We start from the raw sequence: 24,299 nt of genomic DNA, 5'->3' as shown, positions 1-24,299 counted from the left end.
TGCACTGCCGGGGGGGGGAGGAGGGAGTGCGGGGAGCCGTTTCCCCACGTGGGGGGAATGATGCTCGTGGGAGTCATACCCGCGGTCCAGGAGAATTGCTTCTCCCAGTCCCAAGGGTAAGGGAAAGATGGGCATCCTTTTTCTCAGCCGCACAAACTGCTTCCTCTGCTTGTGATGCCTAGAGAACAGCACACGCAGGCTGCTGCAAAATGCACGGTGGAAAGAGGTGGTAGCTGGCTCGCAAGTAAAGAAAGCGGTAATATAATGTGGCGTGGGCAAGGTCATCCCGGAGTGTAACGCGGCATCGGTGCTGGAGGCAGCAGAGCCGCGCTGCTCTGTCAGGCTCGGCTGTCACCTCTCTGCTCCTGTGAAAGCCAGGGCACGGCCGCTGCAGCTGTCCCTGCGATGCCGAGCGGATGCAGGCTGCTCTCAGCGTCCGGAGGCACCTTCTCTCCCTCGCCAGCTTGCATCGGCCTCACGGCCAGGTGAGCCAGACAGGGCATTGATCATGTTGAGTCACGTTTAAGCCACAAAACACATGCCAGGTACAGCATCCAGCACAGGGTCCACGGACCTTTTTAAGGTTGCATTAAAGCCATGACTAAGTAAACCACATACATCGTGGCGTGGATGACTATTCCCCGAGATACGGGCTTGCCTACACAGATCAGCGTGGCTGCCTTGGCAAACAGATTTGCACCACTCATCGGCGGCTTCGTGAGGAGTAACTGAGCTGTGAGATGTGAAAGGCTTTTCCGTACATGCTAAAGGCTGCTTCAAATCGCCCTGACCTCTCCTGGGCTCTGCTGATGCCCTGCTGTGGCCAAATCTGTGGCACGTTAAAGAACTGGCACCCTGAAAAGTAGCTGGGAAATCTGGAGGGGACCTCCTAGGGTTTGTCTCTGTGCCGTGGCAGCCCCAGTTTTGCTGCACTGGATGGGACAGGCAGTCTTTTGGCAATGTAAGCATGAAGATGGGCCAGTTCAGGGCTTTGTTGCACTGCCAGTTAGACTTTAAAACCGCAATTAAATAAAGTATGTTCGCCTGTTTGTCAGTTGTCACTATTTATCCTGGAATGGGATTTAACCATTTGTGCCAATCACTCGCTCCCATCGTGGCTAGGTTGTTCACAGCTCGACTTTCACCTCAGACAGTATTTTTTTTAAGAATTCCTGTTTTGCAAATTTAATCATTTGCTAATTAAATGCTGCTGAATTCCCCATAGCCCAGCAGTTCATTGAGCCAGTGAGGAAACTGGCAATGCTCTCTACACATGCTGAATGCAAAGTTTACACGCACCTCGGAGAAGGACCTGAGAGCTGTATTCAGGGAGAGCACTGATATTTCCTATTCTGTTAATTTAGAGTGATTAGTTGCCAGTTTCAATTCAGGTCAGTTTAGTATCTGAAATATATTTGTCATGCTTTGGGTGGGTCTCCTGGGAATACATCATTTTGTTCTGAAGCATTCTTAGGTATTAATCTCCGCTTATCCAAATCACTCAGTAGAAATTACATTAAAGTATCAGGAGAGGTTGTGTAGAGCTGTTCAGTCTCACTGCAGCAGCACGACTTAGTTAAAAGCCAGAGTGCCAGCCCCAAGCTGGCCAAACCGACTTCCTGAGGCCACAGTGGTGGGAAGCAGAGGAGAGCAGAGAGCTGCCCCACGGGCGCAGGGGAGCTGTCGGTCCCTCGGCAGCCCTTTGCCTGCATCTGCCCAGTGCGGGCGGCTGGTGGAGGGGAACCAGCCTGGTTTTGATTGAACATGAAGCAGCTTCGTGCTCAGATTTCAGCTCCTGTGTTTTCCTTTTCATTTGCTATCTGTGTGTAGTCATTAAAAGCGCCTCTTCCCAGATGCTTTTAATGTTGGATCTGTTTCAAAACTTGCATTTCTGTGTGATTAGGCTATTACCTTTCTTCCTTAGACCCGAGCGGGGATTATACTTTTCTTTTCAAGCCCCCAAGAGAGGAAGAAGTAGAAATTATGGTCTTTCATCCAGAGCCCCGTAGCTGGAGCCCTGGTTAAGAAGCAGGAGCTTTCCATTCCTGTTCCTCCGCAGCCCGCAGGACTTTACACCCTCTGCCCCCAGGAGTGCTCAGCACAGCTGGTGGAGGTTGCTCACCTTGGGGGTAATCTCTCTTCTCAAATAAACCCATTCCACCCCCTGCCAGCACAGGGGTGGTTCTTGATAGCACAAACCGAGGGAGGATAGCACAAACATATCAAAGGGACGTTCACATGTTCAAGTATCACTCAGCAAAAGGCACCGTTCCAAGCCCTGCTTCTGCTGGCATTGCCAAAGGGGTGGGCGCTGGGGAAGGCTGCCTCCTTTTACCCCAAAACTTGACCCCTGAAACCAGAGAAATTGATGGTTCTCTTTAATAAGTCCAAAATCTTGAACTTGAGCAAGAGAAGTTGAATGATAACTTTCTATCATAAATGATAACTGGATGTAGTTCGTCATTCTGCCAACTGTGGGAGACACACGGGACGTGCTGCAGGGACCCCCCCAGCTGGCGGGGAAGGGGGCTCAGCCTTGGTGCACGGAGCCTGGCCGTTGCCCCCACACAGCCCGTGCAATCCCCTGGCAGACGCCCCGTGGCTCCTGAGCATCCTCTCCGAGACAGGCCTGACGTGGGTGATTATTTGAGTACAAGCCGTCTGCCAGGTTGAGAAACACTAGCCAAACTAAAAGCTGAGCTGAGCTAACTCAGCACCAAAGCGACTGAGCAAATACTCACTTGACTCAGTCAGTAGGATGACTTTGTGGCTGATTTCTACAAGAGTATGCAGATGTAATTGAACTTCAAGCTTGAAGTCAAAGCAGCAGCAGCTATGTCAGCCCTAGCTCACCAAAATCCTTTCCCCTGCATATTGCGGCAGAGTAGTTTCTGTTCAAAGAAAAGGGAATTCTTACACGGTTTTGTCTCTGTGATCTTTTTTTCTCTGCCTGTGACTTTGGATCCTTCCACCAATCTTTCCACTTGTTCTTTTGCTATTGCCTGTTTAATATGCAACAACACTGGCTATGAAAGCAATAAAACGGTGATCACTTTTGAAGAGTGAACCCACCAGTGTCGCTGATACGAATGCTGGTGCTCACGTTACTCCTCAGCATGCATCTTCCAAGGACCAGAGGTGAACCTTTCTGGGAGCACCAGCTCTTCATTGCCTATTAAATTCAATTCCTGGAAATCAGTGAAATCTTAATCTGACGTTATTAACCAGCGTCCCCTCCTCTGTACACTCCGTTGGTGACTGTGGACTCATTCTGTTGAATTCTTCCTGGACACTGGCCTTCTCCGCCTAAATGGCTGGAGGAAGCTGTGGCCCAGGTTTCCCAGTCAGGAGGCACCATTGCACCAGGGCAGACACAGCAGCGATGCCGTTGACTGCTGTAAAAGTGCTGCTGTATTTTCTCATGACTGCAGGGTGCTAATTGCTCAGCGATGTGCAAATGAGAACGTATTTGCACTTCATAAAATGCAGATGCTGTCTGGGGCAAATCTGAGTCTTCTTTGGGGTGGCCGTGGAAAAAGAGCAGATAACATATGTGCACTGATAGGCACCACCACTGTCCCTAAGGGTGTTCTCCATGATTAGGGTCAATTGATAAGGAAGAATTATTTCATATGAGGTTTAAAAGTAACAAGCATCTCTACTTCTGATGCTCTGCAAACCCAGAGGGACAACACCTTGTTTGCCATTACCTGGTTTTGTGATACAGAAAGACCTTGAGCTTTTTAAGACAGTGGTTTGGGAGATTATTTATTTTTTCCTCTGAATCTAAGTATTCTTTGTCTTTTTACTTCCCCACAACTACAGTTTCTCAAGGAAGAAGAGGTGCTGGACAAGGTGGAGATCTGGGCACAGAAGTACCTATATGCTCACCCTATCTGGTTCGGAAGTTTCTCAGCATTCCTGGTTGTCACCGATCCCGACTATGCCAAGGCTGTGTTGGCCAGGGGAGGTGAGAAAATGATGCCTTCAGCTGTGGAGCAACAACCATAGCCTGCAGATTTCCCATGCCATCCTAAAAATTCACAGCAAGGCAGGGTTTCGCAGAGAGGTTGTCTTGCAGAAATCATCTAAAGGCATGGAGAGCTCCCCCTCCTTCATTCCATGCCCTCGGTGCTCCAGGCACAGGGCTGCGGGGGTGATGGGGGCCCCTCCAAATCTGGCAAAAAACTTCCTCAAGTGCTCCTTGAAAAGTTATCTTCTCGGTGCCTGACCCCAGCAAGGAGAAGAAAGCTGGAAGCTTTTTTCTCAGCTTAGACCCCTGGGTCTTACTGCAGAGCCGTATCTTTAGTGCATCAAGAGAGAAAGGTGCCAAACAGTGCTGGGAGGATTAATCATTTATCACACAGACTTTGGACTACCAGTATTCTTGTTTATTCCAGTCTGGGCATCTGCTTTTATACCTGTTTCTCACAGCTGGGCCAAACAGTATTGTTTTGTTGTGAAATACTGTTGAATTCTGCAGGGATGCCACCAATTCTGCTTCATACCCAACCAAAAGTGAGAGCCCAGAGGGAGCTTTAAGGTGCAAACCAGTAGATTGGTGCTAGTGAAACATTTACCATTTTCTTTTCTCTTTTTTGATTATTTTTTTAACAGATCCCAAGGATAACATCAGCTATAAACACCTTGTCCCATGGATCGGTATGTATTCCCAGGGCTTTGCCTACCAGTAATGATTCTGAAATTAGCCAAGAACATGCTATAAATAAACAGCATTGTGCTTGTTCCTTGATGCAGATATAGCTAAAAGCTTCCTGAAATTATTACGTTTATTGAAAAAGGTACTAAATAATGCTATTTTTTGTGATTCGAGGAAATAAAGTTCGGATGTAGTCATACATACAAATGAGAACCACTTACACGTTCATAGTTAGCAAAGGGCGGTGATGGGAGAAGCTCAGATTCAGTGAAAAATGCATCTGCTGATCTGAACTGCTCAGCTCCAGCAGTGCTGGTGTTTCTTTTCGGAGGCAGCGCTGTGTGGTTTCAGTGAGCGGAGCTCATTGAGCAGGCTCTCGTAGCAGCTCAGACAGCAGATGTAATCATGCTCCTTGCAGACGGAGGCTGTGTCTGCAGGCAGGTGAAAGCAGCCTGCTTGTGCCCAGCAAAACATGCCTTGCCTGTGTTTCCCCAGGGAATGGGTTGCTGATCTTACATGGGCCAAAATGGCACCAACATCGAAAACTCCTGACACCGGGGTTTCATTACGACGTCTTGAAACCGTACGTGGCCCTGATGGCAGAGTCTACTAACGTGATGCTGGTAGGACTCATATCTGATGTGCCTCTCTCTGCCCTGTTTTCTTTTCCCTGATCCTGACTGGTTAGGACGTAAATGCTGGAGCAGGGTTTTCTTGCAGTGTCTTTACTCACAGCCTGGTAAGTGTAAGGACAGGCTGTGGCGGTTGAGGTTTCTGAGCCACCACAAATCCCTGCCCGTGGGCTGGAAGGAACGAGCAGGTTGAGCCTCCCTGCGGGGACTATGTCTCCGGTACTGCTTTGGGCTCTGTGGCTAAGATTTGAGGATTAATGTTACTGCCATCCCCAAATTGTGCATAGTCTCAATCCCAACGCAACTTCTTATAAGGCATTTTTGTAAATGAAAAATTGAAGTAAATAAAGGTTCATAATAAATCCCAAAGATACAAAGGTTGGAGCAGAGCTACACTGTGACCTAAGGTTAAAGGGTATCATTTGCTGTCAACATACCCATGACTGGATTGCAATCCCTGCCTTGCCTAATACACGGTGAAATTGCACTGTTCTTCCATCCATCAGTGCTGGGCACGATGGAAACCAGTATGAATTACAGGTGAGGGGCACCAGGCTTTGTGCACGTGAACCGTCAGGAGTCTGGGTGCCAGATCTATTCCTTATCTTTTACGTCCCTCCATCCAACCTCCCCAGCAGCTCCACAGGGATCCTGGCTGTCCTCCATCCCACTGGCACAGGGAACAGCCAGGAGCTGGCGGCTGGAGAGTCAGGAGAGCTTTTGCAATGCAGACAAGTGCCTGGCAGTTTATAATTCCTTGCAGACATTGCAAAGTGCCTATTGTGGGAGCCCATGCCACCAGGTGGCAATCTTTGTATGTGCTAAGGACATAAATATGTCCATATAAGCCCTGTTCCCCAGCCTGGTTTCATGCTGTGGGAGCTCAGATGTGACTGTGCTCCTCCATCTTCTCCCTTTCTCAGCTTTTGAGTCCACTGGTTCCTTACAGCCACGAAGGGACAGAGGATTCAACATCATTTCATGTCTGCCAGGCAAGAGAGAAACTATAGTTTCTCTAGGGATCCCTTATGGGAAGAGTTGAGCAAGAGCTCCTATATTACATGCTGGAAAAACACAGTGGAAGAGAGATCGTGAGATGGAAGCTTGCATCTTAAACATTAAAGACACCAAAGTCGTATGTGCTTGTAAGAGAGAGACAGAAAACACAGATTCAGTGAAGCTCAATGCCAACATGCTGCTCTTGTGTGGGAAACACACTGTACCCTAAGACTTCGGTAACGTGCCCCCTCACCCAGCAGTGCGCCCATCCTGGGCTTCTCTGGGGTGCTTTTGCCCCAGGGTAGGGTGTACCAGGGCTCACTGCTGCCAGGATCTGAGAGTAGCAGCTGCCTGAGGCAAATCTTTTATTAACCATCCTGCTCTTGGCTTCCGGGATTTTGATGGCAACTAAGAGATCCTCTTCTATTTCTCTGGGATGTATCCCTAGCTGAGCACTCATTTAACCAGAGGGTGACTGCAGATCGTGCAGAACTGTCCCTTGCCTTCTCATTTCTGTCTCCTTTGCACCCTAGGATAAATGGGAACAGCTGATCACAGACGGGAAACCGGTGGAGCTCTTTGAGCACGTCAGCTTGATGACTCTCGATAGCATCATGAAATGTGCCTTCAGTTGTCACAGCAACTGCCAGACCAACAGGTCAGTGCTGGCTGCCCCAAACCCTGGCAGAAGGTTTGCAGCTCCGAAAGGAAGTGGGCAAATTGCTTGTCGTGATGGTCCCAAATTTACAAACTTCCACCATTCTCCTCTCCCCAGGAAAAACACCTACATCCAGGCTGTCTATGACCTATGCCACATGGTGCACCAGCGCCTCCGCATCTTCCCCTACCACAACGACATCATTTACTGGCTCAGCCCCCACGGATATCAGTTCAGAAAGGTCTGCCAGCTCGCTCACAACCACACAGGTATTCCCTGCCTTCATCCTCTCCAAAGCTTTCAAGCAGGGTGGGTGATGGCTGACCAGAGGCAGTCGAGTTACTTCCTTGCCCATGCAGTGATCCTGCCCGGAGGCTCAGAGCCGGGATCCAAGCAGAGCATCGGCTTGCAGCAGTGGTCTGATCTAGGCGTGAAGCAAGGGGGTCTCACAGCTCCTGGTTATTAAACTGGACTAACGGAGGAATTCCCCTCTGGGAACGCTCCTGTTAAATGACCAGAAACTGGTGAGACAAGGAATGGGCACTGCAGGCAACACCAAAGCAAGGAATTACTTTCCTTTCCAGGCCAGGCGTGGTTTTAATGCAGGAGGGGTGGGTAAAATAGGCTGAGGGGTCTGTGGTGGACAAAGAAGTTTGCAGAAAAGGATGGTAATGTGCACAGCGTTTGCTGCTGAAGAAGCCAAACTGCCTGGGATGCAGAAGCACCCGTCAAATGCATCATGAACTGAGGGGTGGTCACCCCCTTGGGTGAGCTTTGCATTGGCAGGACAATTCTGCAGCTCAGCATCTCCTGCCCCTTTTTTTTGAACCTTTAACTATTTCTTCCCCAGACAAGGTGATCCACGAGCGAAAGGAATCCCTTAAAGATGAACGGGAATTTGAAAAGATCCAGAATAAGAGACATTTGGACTTCTTGGACATTCTGCTGTGTGCCAAAGTGAGTGGCAAGGAGTGATGTTGGTAGCCTCTGTTGGGGAATACAACACGCAGAGGGATTTCATAGTCTTGCTGGTTTAATATGGGGGGATAAAGGGGTTTATAAGCAAAGGAAAAGAGGCCCTGAATTCAGTCTAAACAGAGATTGATTTTGTTTATACGTATCCCAGGGGTATCGCCACCCCCCTTTGCAATAGCTGAAAGAATATAATGTCCCCTCCTGGGATATTATATTTTTTATATATATGGGCCACTGTAATAAATATATATATTTTTTACATATATATATATATATGGGCCACTGAAAGTGTCTCTGGGCTATTAGGATGAGAACGGAGCTGGACTGTCTGATGAGGACCTGCGTGCCGAGGTGGACACGTTCATGTTTGAAGGCCATGATACGACGGCCAGCGGGATCTCCTGGCTATTGTACTGCCTGGCATCACACCCCGAGCACCAGGCACGATGCCGGGAGGAGATCCAAGGGATCCTGGGGGACCGGGAGAAGCTTCAGTGGTAAGGTTCCACATTTCCTCAGCTGGTAACTTTTTTTCCCATCACCGGTATTTCTAAGAGAGCAATGTTTTCAAGGCTCGAAAGCTGGAGTGCTAAAGGACTGATTTGTAAGGTTGCTGCATGCACGGGGACTTCATAGGATGGAGCAGATACTGCATCCTTCAACTAAATCTGCCTCCCTGCCCTTCAGGGCTTCAGGGCTCCTATTGCCAGGGCAGACATGAGAAAAAACCATCCCAGACCAGGAGGACATGCTGGATGCCGTGCCAAGACCTGGGCCACCAACATTGCCCGTTGCTCTCTCCTGTTTTCTTGCCACAGGACATGGTAGTTGCGGCTTTTCGCCCTTCACTGTCACTTTGCACTTGAGCTTGTTCAGAGGTTGTTAAGGTTGTTCAGAGGTGTCTTGGGGTCCCCAGCTTGCAGCAGCCCATGGTTGGATGTTGTGGGTCCCTCTGTATGTCCCATCTGTTGCAAGGGGGTCTGCCCAGGGGGCTGATGGCTGTGGGGCAAGGGGCCTCCTGGCACAGGGCAGCGGAGGGAGTGTGTGGCTCAGCCTGCCTTTGTCCTGGTAGGGAGGACCTGGGCAAGATGACTTACAGCACCATGTGCATCAGGGAGAGCCTTCGCCTTTACCCTCCGGTGCCCGGTGTGTCCCGGCAGCTCAGCAAACCCATCACTTTCCCCGATGGACGCACCTTGCCAGAAGGTCTGTAAATCCCATTCCCCTTCACAAAACTGTGCTCTTGGACATCTCACTGCCTGCCACAGAGCAAAGCCAACAGCCCTGCCTCTGTGACCTGGTCCTCGCCGGCACAGACGTTCAGATAGGACTGTGCAGATGTTGGCATCCCGTTGACAGACTGAGGTCTGGGCTGTACAGCGGCATCCCTGTGACATCCTTCCTGCCACCACCACTATAGGGCAGATGTGCCTGTGCCCAAAGCCCCTTCTCTTCCTGGCCAAGCACGAGCCCATGGTTCACCCATTTTGGCAAACTGCAGGTGCAGGGGGATGGGGACTGGTCCCATCCTGACTTGCGGAGTGGGAATTGCCTCTGCTTTCCTTCTCTGATTTAGCACACAAGCGGGCAGCGTCAGTGGGGGGACAGTGTGCCTGTGGTGCCTGTGCCTTCCTCATTTCCACTGTTTGGCTGCTTACAACTAAACAAATGGAAAATGTTTTGTTTTCTCTGAAGCCAATGACAAAACCCTCATTGGTTTCCAGTTGACAGATAAGACCGTGATGATTTAGACAGACCTTCATGTGAGTGGGCTGCAACTTCTCCTTTAGTTTCTTTGTCACTGAGCCCTTTTCTCCTCCTCAATTGCTTTACAGGCAGCATCGCTGCGATAAGCGTTTATCTCATTCACAGAAACCCTGCGGTATGGAAAGACCCTTTGGTAAGTTTTCTTTTGCCCTTCTAATAATTTTTCCCCTTTATGCTGTGCCTCTTCGAATGCCCTCTTCACCTGTTAGCAGGAGGGCAGAGCCCCCCCTTGCTGCTGAGCATCTTTGGCCATGGGAATCACGCTGAGACATGACCGCCTTGTGTTAGTCTCAGCCAGCTGTGGCACAGGGCGGTCAGACAGCAGCATTAGGGCTGGGTGCTGCCCAAACAGTAAGACAAAGGGCTCCAAAGAATTTGTTGTATTAACAGGCAAAAAGATGATTTTTTGCTCAGCCTACAGGTGGAGAATTGAGTCCCGGCTCCCCAGTTTTCATCATATCTATGTCTGGTTTGTCTTGGCAACACCATTGCAAGGCTCAGTGGAAGGCAAAGGAGTCTGGTGTATGAGTTGCAGTCCATCTCAAAATGAATTCTCTCTCCCATGGGGTGTTCAGAAATTATGGGATGTCGTGTTTCTGAAGATACCGGTCAGTATTCTGTTCCTTAAATAATTGCTTTTTCTTGCTGCATATTCTTCATTTCCAGGTCTTTGACCCTTTGCGGTTTTCCCCGGAGAACATTTCTGGCAGACACTCTCACGCCTTTCTGCCTTTTTCTGCTGGAACGAGGTAAAGTGTATTGAACGCTGAAGGAGTAGTGGGGAGAGAAAACATCCATCCCTGGAAACTGCTCAGCCCAAGAAGTGTGTGCTGCTGTTATAATTGCTATCGGGGAAGCACTCACAGAATGCTTTCAGAGACCGTCACCTGAAGTCCTGGCCCTGCAGCGTTAAATAGTTCACGACCATATAACAAGCATTTGTGCTGCAGAGGGGTTCTGATACCAGCAGGCAAAACATGAAGGAAACATCACTGGGCTCCTCTTGGGGACAGGGAATGGGGTCCCAAAGCTGCTGAGTATCCTGCTGGCATCATGCGGGGAGCCTGCAGCAACCTGGGCTCACCTGCTGTCCTCCTCTCCTTGATGCAGAGACCCCATCCCACCCCCTCATCCTTTGATTCCCCCTTGTTCACTCCCCCCAGTCCTTCCCTTTGCCCTGTTCTCATCCCAACAAGGCAAACATATTGCAGACCCTCATGCTTGGAGACCTGCCACCTTGGCTCTGCTGGCCTCCCCTTTGGCTTCCCCATTTCCCCTCCCTCTCTGTGCTCATTGAACACACATCCAGGAGCTCCTCTCCCCCGATGCTGCCCTGGATTTCCCCTGCTCAGCCCATGCCCCTGCTTTTGCCACCCAAAATGCTGCCTGGGGCCCCCAGAGCTGCAGAGGGGAAGGGTTGTGTGCTGGTGTGAGAGGGCTGGGATCCATCCGCGGGGGTTTATCTGTGCCCAGCACTGAGATTGGGTGGCTGAGCTGCTCTGTTTTACCCCAGGAACTGCATCGGGCAGCAGTTTGCCATGAATGAGATGAAGGTGGCGCTGGCCCTGACCCTGCTCCGCTTCGAGCTCTCGCCTGATCCCGCCAAGCCTCCCTGCAAAATACCTCAGATCATCCTTCGCTCCAAGAATGGGATTCACCTGTATGTAAAGAAAATCCACTGATGCTGGAAAACATCCTGCCTCCGCCGGAGGGAGGGACCAAGCAGATGACAGGACAATGTTTCTCTGGGGCAAAAGGTGCAGGGCAGGATTTGGGGATGAGGATTCCTGATTTATGTGCTTCTCCCACCAACTGAAAGCCCGTTTTGTCCTGGGCCCAGGTAGCCTGGATCTCGGAGCAGCCAGGCATGGCCATGCCTCTTTGCTGGCTTTCCCCTCGCCCCACTGCAGAGCCCAACTGAAGCTGCCGTGAGGGCTGTCCTCCCACTGCAAGGGGCCTGGGAACATCTGTAGGTCCCACCAGCTTCCTCCTTACCAAATCCTGCCTTCGCCCTCATGTTCTGGCCAAATGCATGACCGTTCCCAACCCTGCTCCTTCGTCAGCACCTTCCTCAGTGCCTAGAGGTCAGCCCTCCTCTCCTGCAGCAGGGACAGCCCGTGGCAGACCTCTGTCTTTCTTCTCACACTCAGTATGTCTCTGTTTTGTTGAAAGCACTGGTTCCAGTTTGGGCTCTGAAATTCTGCCTGAACTGCAACATACTCTGTAATTTTTGTGTTAATAAACCAATAATTATTCCTGTAACAGCAGCTGCGTCAGTTTTTATTGCTGATGCTTGCCCACTTCGTCACAAATACGATGTAAAAGCCCTTTAGAAATGGGAGATGGAGAGAAAACCCATGAGCAGCAAGAGACAACCCTGGGGGTGTCCAGCCAGGCTCCTGCCCACAGGTCTTCAGCCGCAGCCAACGCAGCATCTCCTTCCATGGGCAACCCCTTAACAGGGGTCCAATGTGCAATCTTCATTTAAAGGTGCAGGGGAGGAGTTCTGAGAGTTAGAAAGGGGTTTTTTTCTCTTTTTTTTTTTTAATTTTCCTAAGCTGATAAAGTTATGAGAGTTGTATGCTTGAGGTACACCAGAGGACACTAGCGAGCTCTCCTCTGCCTCTGCAGGAGTCATTATCAGGGTAGAAAGTGTCAAATTGGGAAATCCCAAATGCTGCTGTTGCAATTAGTGTCACGGTGACGTCAACTGCGGTTCCAGCATTGTGAGCAGGCTGCTGTGCAATAGGACAGCGTCTGACTTCATACAGCTCTTATCTGCAGAGATAAGGCAGATAGAAAGCAGCAGGGGAAACAGGAGGACCTTTTTGTGGGATACGCTGTGCTACACTACCAACACCACGAGCCAAATCACTGGTGAGCCCCATTAACAGAAGGCTATATCAAACATAAGGTTTTGTCCAATTTTAATTTTAAATACATGAAGGGCGCCCATAATAAATAATAGAGATAATACAAATAACTTGTGTCATCTCTCACTCTAAGCATATCAACCCACTGCAAATGTCACACCTCAGAACAGCTGTAATTGAGAAGCTGCAAAAACCAGGCCAGTATATTGTGCAAATAGGGTTGCCCATGCACTTCCTCCGCCACATCACCCGTATCTCCTCTAACCACAGCTGTATCCACAGCTACCGCCAAGCCCCCAGAAATGCCTCCTGTGTCCTCTCCACTTACCTCTGTGCCAGCACATCCAGCCACCATCGATAAAACCTGCCTGCCGTGGGGTACTTGCTTAGCCAAGCAGCCTCGAGAAGACACATCCATCAGCCAGCTTCACCTCCGATCTCCATACCTCATGGTGCTCCAGGCACCCAAGCCACAAATGAATCCCTCCTGTGAGCAAAACCTCCAGGTTGCCCTGAAGCCACTGCTATGATTCAATAATATCCCATTTCAGAAGAAATAGTAAAATAAAGAAATCACCTGCGTGCATGGATAACATTAAGGACACAACTGCATCATCCAGCTTCACCCTGAATTCAGTTACAACTTTCTTAAGCCTGAGTACACAAAAGAATACCAAAAGATTCCCATCCTGCCATGGATTTGCATCCATAGCTTGCGAGGAGAAAATCTTGGGTCACTCCATATCCTGGAATAAGTTAAATGAAAGCAATGATTTATCTCCTCCTGATGAGGCTCTGGTCCAGGAGGAAAGCATTAAATGCACCTGGCTCAAAGCTGCTCAGTCACAGCCTCTAGTGATACGGCAAGTAATAAGCTGATAAAAGCCAGTTTCTTCAGTTATGTTCAATCATATTTCAGGGTCACTGGGTAAAAGCTCATTGGGTAAAAGCTGCAAACTCACCTCACCTCAGTTACTAAACTAGGGCTGTTCCAGCTACAGGAGCTGAGGAGCTACGTATCTGGGATGACGCCAATATTCCCATGCAAACCCACAGTCATCGTACGTTGAACAGACCCAGTGTGGTGGAGCTCAGCACAGCAGAGGTATGCAGAGACCCGTCACAGCGACAGCAGGAGTGCTGTGTATGAAGCACGAATGGAAATGGCTGTGTATGAAAGCACTAGAAGGAATAATATAAAGCAAAGATTGCAGAAATGGCCTGTGTCAATGACCAAGGACACAACTGACAGCAGTAAAACTGGTGAACGCTGAGGAAAGCATCATTTACATCAAGGCAGGTGGCCCCCATGCCAAGAAGGCCACCGTGCAGATGACTCACCAGCAGAAGACCTGTGCTCTGATGGTAGGAGGGTGGAGAAAGGTTACATCACCGTCTACCTGCCATTCCTCTCCTGGACTTTAAGGGATTGTAATCCCTTAATTTACCATTTCAAGTGAGAACTGAGCCAGAGACTGCCACCTGGTGAGCTGAGACAGTACAGACCCCCCAGGAAAGACAAGATACCAGTCAAGCCCCTTTCCTCTCTCCTCCTGTGCTGAGACCTGAAACGGTTTGTGATCAGACCACCACAGCCAGAGCCTGAATGAACAAAACTGGCCACAAATGGAGCCGACCCTGGGCTGTGACCCACCAGAAACTCCTTTGCTCCTTATGCCCATGGAAAATGTACCCACGGGAGCTATTTTGCAGGGCCATGGAAATGCACAGACATCTCACCAGTGGGAACAGGGACAAATTACAAGTGCAATTTAAAATTCACAGTTAGAGTTTGCAAAGGACAAAAGATTTAAAGCTAAAGAAAGGCTTAGTGGCACCAGATATCTGGATTCAGCACCTAAGTTTGATGTGCAGGACCATGCAGAGAGCAAGCCAACTAGGTGAAAGGAAAACACTTCACTGTTATCATCACCTTGTGAAAGCAGCCGGGAGAGCATCTGCTGGACCAGGCAGTTCGTGCATCCTCAGTGCCAGGACCCGTCGGCAGTGCTGGAAGCATCCCCCAGCCTCATCCCTCCTGCACGCACCTTCACGAGTCCGTCCTGCTTGTTGAAAGCACTACGTGTGCCTGGAAAGGGTTTGCAGGAAGACCTACTATTTTTTAGGCAAAAGACTTGAAAATCTGTGATTTTGAATTGATAATGAAAAAAAAAATTTTTAAAAATAAAGCTTACAGCAACTTCTCATGGAAGATCATGAATGGAGCTTAGGAAAGTGGGGAGCTCAGGGGCCAGCCTGAGCCATCGGGGTTACCCCACTTCCCTTAGCTGGTCTGGGTGGGTTAGCAGGGATTTCAGAGTATGGCAAATTATTTTATATGCCAGACTTACGCCAAAAAAGCACATGAAAGAAACAAGCATCAGGCCAGACTTCAGTCTAACCCAATAATTATTTTCTGGACTCAAAAGCAGAAGAGATTCAAAATGCCATTTCAGACTTCTCATTCCTTTGAAAACCAGGACTTTTCAGAGGTAAAGTCTCCCAGGAAGAAAAATATTTACTGAATTAAAAATCAGAAACTTGTTGAACCCAACATTATAATCTGAATGATGATGCTACTCCCTTCCTTTGTAATGAAGTCCACCAAAAGAACAAATCTGAACTTATAATGAGAAAGATATATTTTGAAACTATGTTTAAGCTTGTGCGTAAAGGCAGTCCTTGTCTAATGGCAGCTCAATCAGCACTCGGTCTTAGCAGTTGCTCTCACTTATATACATAAGGATCAGGACTCCAGAGAGTAAAATGAAAATAAGATTTCTCAGTAAATGTGCTTTTCCATGTGCTTTTTCATCTCTATTTCCTGCCCTTTGGCAATGTTGGCTTTCCACCTATGCCAGGAGAACTGAATCCCAGTTCAACTTATTTTCACTTCCAAGTTAATCCGGTTTATTTTGGCCTGAGCCAGCTCCTCTCAAAAAAGCGGGAACGTCGGCATGATGGTACGGCACCCGCTTTGCAGGGGATGCTCACTGCAGCCACAGCCGCTGCGCCGGGGCAGCCCGGGTGAACGCCCGCAGTCTCCAGCTGCCTGCCCCCTCTTCGGACGTGAGGTGCAGCTCTTGAGTTGAAATCAGAGATATCCCTGCAATGGAGAGAGACAGATAATGCTTATTAAAATGTAAAATGTTATAAAACTGTGAGAAGCCACAAGCACTTTGGAGGGCGGTATTAAGATTCAAAATTATCTTGATAAATTGAAAAAGTGCTCAAGTGAATAGGATGCGAGTCCGTAAGCACAGGCACAAAGCACAAGAGCCAATGGCACAGCCATTGCACAAAACCAAGAGGGGAAATGAGTGATAGGCAGCAATCTCTCCAAAAGGTATTTTATAGATATAGATGCTCACAAAGGTAATGCGAATCAATAATATCCTGCTGTGGTAATCAAAGCAAACATCATACTTGGATACATAAAGACAAATATTTCTCAAAAATTTTTCACTTGCATCCCCTTTCATTAGATGAAATGAGACAGTGTCCTTCAACCCTGTCTGGAGATTTAATTATAAAGGCAACTGCATTTACTCCAAAATGTACCTTGCCTACATATTCTAAAGTGTAAAATGAGAAAATTTTTAATCAAAATAGCTGAAGTCACTAGAAGTAAATGACATGCATCTCTGTATTGGATTCAATTTTCTTTTAAAGATAAGATTTGAAAAAAGTACCATCTAAAAAGGAGTGGATGAACCTTGGCATGCAAATGTGAAAGATTAAAGCAAGAACATCTGATGAGCAAGAGCACAAGGCTGAAATCATGATGTCCCCACTGAAAGGGAGCAGGTAAAAGGGGATCAAACTAGGGGAACTTGGCATAACAGTCCTCATGTAAATAAATGGCAGCTGCTAAATTGCGTTTAGGTAGATAGAGATTACATAGCATAAAGTACTCTCTAAGGTTTCTTAAGCCCTGACATAGGTTGCCTGGGGAATCTGCATTTTCAGAGGTTTTAAGAGCAGGTCACCATTTTTTCTACATAATCCAAAAGCCCAAAGAAGGCAATGAATGTGGTGTAAGGCTACAGCAGGGTACCTCTGCTCTGGTTTTTGGGAGCGGACTGAATCAGGGGTGGAGGAAAGGCTGCACTGCTGCTTTCTCAGCTGGATCGTCAAACACGTGAATGTTCCTGGCCCTGGGATGGAAAAGCCAGGCTGTTCCTGCCTTCACCCTGCTCAGTCATTGTCCCCCCCATGACTTTTAGGATTCACTAAAAATCTGACTTTTCATAACTGAAAAGGAAAAGGAAAGGTGCTCTGCAGCATTCCCATCCTCCTCTCTATGTTCTGCTTGTGGCTTCTTGGCACGGGAAGGGAGCGGAGCCCGGTTCCCCCTGCAGTCGCATACCCAAATCCAAAATCAGATCTGCGCACAAAGCTCTCCTTGGTGCTAACACCCTCCAAGGCCAGGAGCTAGTGTCACACTCTTCTAAATAATGCCACACATGGCAGCCCAGCTCCCAATCTCCCCGAGCCATGTGGTCCAGTGCTGCATGCCAGGCCAGCCAGCCTGCGTCCTGCATCCCGCATCCTGCATCCCACATCCTGCAGCCCGCAACCCATATCCTGCATCCTGCATCCCGCATCCTGCATCATCCCATATCCCACATCCTGCATCCCACATCTTCCATGGCTGCTCTGCTTTTGAACTGGAGAGCTGGGCTGAGGCTGCAACAGGGCTTCTGGGGCAACTGTGTCCCAGCGCCAGAGTGAGCCAGATCTTTCCAGAACGTAATTTCTGAGAGTGCCTCCCCCCAGTTATCTTTCCCCTCCTAGGTATTAGAGACATGGTAGTCAAAAAAAGACCTAGTCATATGGAATGTATAACTCAGAGTAATAAAGACAGTGAAGGATGCAGAGAGGTTACCTCATTCTTTAATCCTTCCCTACTTTCTGCAGAAAGGGTAATTGCAAAGATGGTGAGCTGACATTGGACCGCCTGATTCAGACCCTCAGATAACTAATTTAACAGGAATTCATGAGAGGGGCTATGCAGGGTGCAACAGGATAAGTCTTTGTTTTGGTTAAAAAGATCTTGGATTTTTCTCATTGCTACAGCTTGGTCTTTCAATAACAGCAGAGCAAACACACCATCTACTCACGCTGTTATTCCTTTCCCCACAGAGATTGCTGTAATAGCTGTACAGCCACATCCCAGTCACACGAAGGGTACCCGTCCACCGCAGTCTGGTGGTGGTACTTGCTCGCACGCTGCCAAGCACGTCGGGAGCAGCAGAACCAGGGGCAAGAGCAGCTTGCTCACACTGCCAGGGGTGGCGGTCCCTGCACAGGACCCACGCCACTCTCTGGGCAAACCCATTATCAGATGGTACCAGCAATTTCCATCTAAACCCCACTGGGGTTTTACACTGGAAGAAGCCTGTAAATTAACTAAGTATTGCAACATATTTGTAAGATGTCTGTATTAAATGCTTCCAGATATAAATTCATCCTCGAGACATGTGTGATCAGACGGGATCCAGGCAGCTCACATTACTCTGCAACACTTGCTGGGCTCTTGCCGTGATTTCTTCATATATCACGTGTTTGGAAGCCTGAAACGTTTTGGTGGTTTGGGTTTTTTTTTGGCATTAGAGGTACATTTTATCTGTCAGCACTAAGCACTGCAGGAACACACAGGGACAGATGGGCCTGGACTCTTCTTCCTATCTGAATAAACACAGGCACACCCAGGAAAGCAGCTGCTGCAAGGTCATGGTCTGGGGCAAAGTATCGATTTGCCACCTAAATTTCACCTGCTCAGTAAACCGGTCCTTCTGCAATGAATGTCAACAGTATGAGTTAAATCAGTGAGGAAGATCCTCTCCTTCTTCTGTTTAGGTGTCTAAATTAAGTGTAGAAATTCTCAAGACCCTGAAAGCAACTTCCACAGCCTCATGTGTCCATGGTTGTGGTACGGGATGGGAATTCTTCCGTGTAACGTTTGGCTTTTTTACGTTCATGGCATGACCTGTCATGGCATACACTGCCATCATGTGGACATCCACAGCATCGAGCCAACTGTGCAGAGGCTCTTTGCAAATATTTCATGACCTTCCAAGTGTCATTTAACACCCAACTGTAGTTTTGCCAGCCTTAGAAGTCCAGAAGGTCAAGCCAAGGGTCTGTTTACCCTGGAACCTCCCCAGACCACTCTGGCTATCAGGAGACTCTTGTAGATGCTTCTTCATGCTGAGATCTTCTCTTGGAGGCTCCTTACTTCAGTCAGGACACCTGGGAGCACAGGCCTGTAGGTTCTCCTGGTGCTAAGCAGACTGTTTCTGGCCTTGTCCCAACCTCTTACGATGACAAGACCACTGCTGTCCCCTTTCACTTTTCTCCACCTGCGGCTCTGCGTGCACTTCACTTTCTCTTTTGAACTTCCATGGTTTCTTCCCCTGCAAAAAAACCCTGAGTTATCACCCCCAGGCTGTGCTAAAGAGTGTCAGACCAAATGTTCACAGCCCCTCTTGCCGTGAAATCTCTGAAATATGTGAGAAAGGCATTTCTCTCTCCTCCGCCAGTGAAACAGAAAATGCAGAGGCTGGAGGCTGGATTAGGCACCCAGTTTTGCTATCACCCAAGCTCAGATTCTTGTTCCAAATCCCCATAAATGTGGGTTTAGCCACTCTGTCCCCTATGTCCCCTCCCTATAAGCTCAACACTTGACATCTCACTTGACCTTCAAGACAATCCCATATCCCCTTGGCTCCATGCTCAATAGTTGTCACTAGTTATTAAATAACTATCAGGGAGTCAGATGGGTAAAAATCCACCCTGCTCAGTAACCCATGGTCAAACCCATTGTCCAGGGACTTTGTCACCAGTGAGAATTTCTGTGTTGTTATAAAAGTTTCATCTGATGCCATGCCAGCGATTTCACCAGCCCGGTACCTCCACCTGTGGGTCTTGGGGGATTTCTGAGTTATTTTGTAGGTGATTGCTGAATGGTGCCAGCTGGATCTGGATCAGATGGTCTGGTAATTGGGTAGGTGCCACAGGACACCCCAAAACAGCTCCATTGGTGTTAACCAAAGGCTCGACCCCCAGCTCTCCCTGTGTTCCTTATGTGGGCCTTGTAAAGCACCCAACTACACAACAGTGCTGGGTTTCTGAGCATGCTGCAGGTCTTCGCAGTAGGGACCCACAGTAGCAATCCCACCCTCCAATGTCCTCAGCTCCATGGAGCTCCCCTTCTCCTCCCTCCCATCCACAGTCACAGGCAAGGCCAGATGAGAGGCTGGTTGTTCATGGACTGTTTCCTAGAGGGGGGTCTCTGAAAGAACCTAAAGACCATTTTAGAGCTGTCTGAGAGGAAAAAAAGCCTGGAGGAGGGACAGCTTTGGGGCAGAACCCATGATGCATTGCAGGTGGGGCGTGGGGTCTCTTGTAGCATACACCACTGGAACCTAACTTCAAGGTTAATCCCAAGCGTCATGGCAGACCTGTCCAAACCCTCTCTGTGACCTCATCTGATAACAAGAGAAAGCGCACAGTAACATCACTGTCCTCACACCCTTCTCCTGCCCAATCTATTTAGGTCAACCCCGCATTTTCAGGCAGCCCAAAAGTGGCTCCTTGTGCTGCGCATTCATCCTTCTCCAACTCCTCAGGTAGGCAAGAAGCCTCAGCAGGAGCCTCCTGAACAACTGCAATCCACATACTTCCCAGCCACCTGGCCAACCAGCCAATTGGCCAGCTGGCCAACCAGCCTGCACTGCCTCCTCTCCTGATGGGAAGCCTATTAATTATGGTGCTGCAGGACAGGTGGAGGATCATAGGAAGAGCTAGAGGTTCTAGATGTGTCTCCTACACCTTCCATGGCCGTGAAGTCCCTGGAGTCAGGTGCTTCTGCTCAGGAGTGTGAAGCTGTCATGGTAGATCGGGTCCCTCTTGCTCTGGCTACAGTCAAAGCCTTCCCTAAGATATGCCTCACCTGACAGACTGCAGCCTTCTGCTCCCTAAAGAACAACCTTTAACTTTCCTCTGAACTTTTGCACAGATCCAGCTGGCTTGGCATAATGAGATACACTTAGTCTCATAAAGATGGCCAAGTGTGTGAATAGTTAACGCTGTTCAGTGCCTGCCAGGGATGTTCTCCGAGGCAACACAAGGAAAGTCAGTGTGTTCTTTAAATTTTAAAATTGTTGATGGATGTGGCTCTAATGACTTACCAGGCTCTGGCCCAAAGGATGCAGCATGTCAGCAATGGTGATGGGGAGAAAGCAGGATGACAAATGCCAGCCAGAGGATATAACTCCTCCTTCCTCTTCTTGCCAGTCTGAAGAACAAGAGGCACCATCTTAAAGTAGGTTACAGGGGTCCAGTTCAGGGGACAGTCACCCTGGGGAGCTGAAGAAATGTGCTAGGACAGGGCTCATGCAGCCAAAGCACCTGAGTCTGAGGAGATACAAGAGATTTTCAGCTGTTGTCATTGGCTCTTTGCAATACATCTTCCTGCCACGCTAACAAAAGCCCAGTGCCATGTGGACAGCTGTAGTGTTGAGTGGGTCACCTTATCCCAGCTGAGGAACTTACACAATCATTATTTCTAGGGAAATGCCAAAGAAACTTAGTGTTATAGACAACATTGGCAGATTAGCAAAAGGGTATTTTCAGCCCAGGAACAGACTAAGAGTAGATCATAGAGTTGATGTCTTTCAAGAGAAGAGTGTGTTTCTAGAACAGTCTTCTACTACCAGCATGAAAAAGTAGTGAACAGACCCCCTCTTCAGCCCAAACTTTAGCAGGCACCTGGACACGCATGGTAGGAGCTGGCTGTTAGCCAGCTGATATGCCCAGTGCCTTTTGTGCCCTGGGTACCCACAATGGCAGGTGTTTCAATGTCAGCGTTCTCGTCCCATCTTAAGTGGAAATGTCCAGGCTGCCAACCTCAGGATGCAAACCCAGAAGTGTGTGAGGAGCTCCTGAAACATCACCACTGCTGAAGCTGGAGGCCAATGTTAGAAACTGCCACTTCCAACACATCATGCCTGAGCACTTGCAAAATACCTTATCACCACCTGAGGACTAGGTGATGGTGCACATGACAGAGACCATGTACCACACTAACGAACGTCAGCAGAGGGATTGATGTTCACCCAGAAAATCCACAGCTGAACTTCCAAGAGGAGACAGAAGCAGTGGGATGCACAGTCAAACATCCCGCCAAGGGGCATGAAGGTGGAGCCACCTGAACCCGCCAGGTCCCTCTGTGAACCATTCAGCTGCGAGGTTGAGTCTTTGTACGGCACTCAGCATCCTCTAGCTGTGTGGCAGGGAGTACAAATCCTCTCTGTTGCAAGGACCCATGGGTAATATTGCAGTGCCTGTGTTGGAAAGAGGGTCAGGCTGAGTCTTCCTGCTCTGTGCACTACTGTAGCCACCCATGAAGAGAAAAAAAGCCATGCTGAATTTGGTTGTGCATTTCAGCAAGGGAACCTGCACAGATCCAAAGCAAAACTGTCCCAAATGCCCTCAGATATGGGGCTTTATACTGTGAGCTCCCAAGAAGGGTTGAGAGCTCAGAGAAGTTGCATGCGAAGATTTCAAGTGGAAAGAGAGTGGCTTTAGCAACACTTCTTGGACATGAGGAAAAATTTCTTTACTGAAAGGGTGGTTAAACGTTGGAACAGGCTGCCCAGGGAGGTGGTTGAGTCACCATCCCTGGAAGTATTTAAAAGACGTGTACATGAGGTACTTAGGGACATGGTTTAGTGGGCATGGTGGTGTTGGGTTGACGGTTGGACTCGATGACCTTAGAGGTCTTTTCCAACCTTAATGATTCTATGATTCTATGATACTTCTTGAGGAGTGCCATGCACCACACCTAAGCATTTCTGCAGTCTGTTGATTTTTCTCTCAAAGTGCAGGATGAGTCCAGCTTTCACAGCTGGGCACCTTCCCATGCTACACTCAAACTGGCACACACTATGACCTTCAGCCTGTTTGCAATGAGCAACATATCACAATGGATGAGCAATATATCTACAGTCCCTCGCATGAGTTTGTAGCAGCCAGACAATTTAAGTCTCCCTGAGACTGAAATATAAATGGTACTGTCTGTACCTAGGGCTTTGTCTTTGTGATCATTAATTAACGAATAGGCCACAAGCCAGCTGAAGGAAAAGTTACTCACTTCACTAACTTTCAGACATTTTTGTGGAGTCAGGTAATTTCCAGACAGTGAGTCTTGTAAGATCTTTTCATATATTCTTTCCATCTAAAAAGTTTAAATATTTTCATTGGGGCTATGCAGATTCACTTCAGCCAGCAATCTCCATGTCTCCGTCATTATAAAAAGGATACATCTCGGCAATGAATACCAGATGAACAGTAGTTGTTTCAGTAAAATGACTCTACTAGCAGAAAACATGGGTTTCAATGGGCCATGGCATAATTTAGACTAAAAACTAAAGGAAAGTGCCCAAACATCAGCAGACCCTCATCTCAGAGATCTGTTAAGTCGAAGAGAAACACCCACAAAATTCAGCAGCCCCTATGCAGTAGCATGTCAGACTACCAGCCTCAGCAGCTGATGACTCAATCGATCCTCATAATATCCCAACACCCAAATGGGAAATGATTTCAGCCCATCTGGGGATCCTCCTCTTTGCAGTATGCCTGGAAGTCACCCACATGCGGCAGGCTTACAGCCCAAGTCCTCCACCAACCCCGCAATTCCCTCCAAGCCATTCCAGGCTTCTGCGCCTATGGGATGCGAGCCCAGGTAACCAGCAGGATCTGCTCAGGGATTGCTAGAAGGGGTCCTACCTGGGGCTCAACAAAGCACTGCGTTGGAGAGGTAAATGCAGGGATGTGGAGCCTTTTTTGGAGGATGGTGAGATTCCGTGTAGACAGGGGAAGGAGGACTCACCGGGATTGTAGAGGTAACGTGACCTTACCATCACATCTCCCTGTCAGGTTAGACTGCCCTCAATTTTGCTGCAGCTCATTTTACTGCTCTGCTGCTCTCCCTCTCCTTGTCATACCTATTGACCATGGTAATTCTTCTGGGCAGCAGCTTTGTCTGCTGGCTTGTCTGTGGTAGGAGCTCTTGGAGAACAGGGCCACAGTCCCTTGTGTGCTGATCGGGTTATGTCCGTTCTCTTGATTTTAGTCCGGCGGTGCTGTGTGATGTTGCAGTCACTCAGAGCACTGTTTTTACAGCTGGAGGCAGCTGGATCCGTCCAGCCTGTGTGTTTGGTGGAGGTGGCCAATTTGTTCCTCACTTCATGCAGGCGGATGAACGGCTTCCGGACCTGAATTTGGCTGAGGCCAGCACGGAGCTCAGCTAGAGTCTGAGCTTGGCTACCTCTTACCTCCTCCCTCCTGTGGCTTCATCCTCCTGGGCGTGGATGACTGCGAGTGTTTCTCCTCGCTGCTGGGGTGTATGGGACTTCAAAGAAAGTAGCAAATATGTACAGGTCATTTGTTAACAAGCTGCCTCCATCCACAGGTTGCTGGAAGCAGGTCAAAGGACAAGTAGGAGAAGCAGGCAATCAGGCTGTCAGCCAAGCTGACGCATTGCTTACCATGATGTTCCTGCTGCTATAAATTGCTGCCAGCAGTGCTTCACCAGGCTCAGCTCCAGCAGAGCAGGAGGGAGAGGATTTTTACCTGCACCTAGCTCCCCATCAGGCTCAGGTGCGGGAGAAGCAGAAGAGGAGCAGGCAGGAGAAGGCAGTGTCAGGCATCCCGGATGCAGGGCCAGC

At 48.8% G+C, this 24,299-nt stretch overlaps 1 protein-coding gene across 1 annotated transcript; it reads left to right on the top strand.

The window, feature by feature from the left end:
* The first annotated feature begins 416 nt into the window (after positions 1-416).
* LOC103919147 (cytochrome P450 4B1-like) lies at positions 417-11,373 on the top strand. The gene is made up of 12 exons (XM_009326608.1): positions 417-485; positions 3,826-3,970; positions 4,618-4,662; positions 5,156-5,283; positions 6,825-6,949; positions 7,067-7,218; positions 7,800-7,906; positions 8,231-8,421; positions 8,997-9,130; positions 9,760-9,824; positions 10,358-10,440; positions 11,205-11,373. Exons 1-12 carry the CDS (start codon positions 417-419, stop codon positions 11,371-11,373), a joined length of 1,413 nt encoding a protein of 470 aa, XP_009324883.1.
* Positions 11,374-24,299: the final 12,926 nt, after the last annotated feature.

The sequence above is a fragment of the Pygoscelis adeliae genome, unplaced genomic scaffold, assembly GCF_000699105.1.
Source record: "Pygoscelis adeliae isolate BGI_AS28 unplaced genomic scaffold, ASM69910v1 Scaffold306, whole genome shotgun sequence".
NCBI classification, from domain to species: Eukaryota; Metazoa; Chordata; class Aves; order Sphenisciformes; family Spheniscidae; genus Pygoscelis; species Pygoscelis adeliae.
Note: the sequence above shows the minus strand (reverse complement) of the source record. Positions and strands in the feature narration are given on the sequence as shown.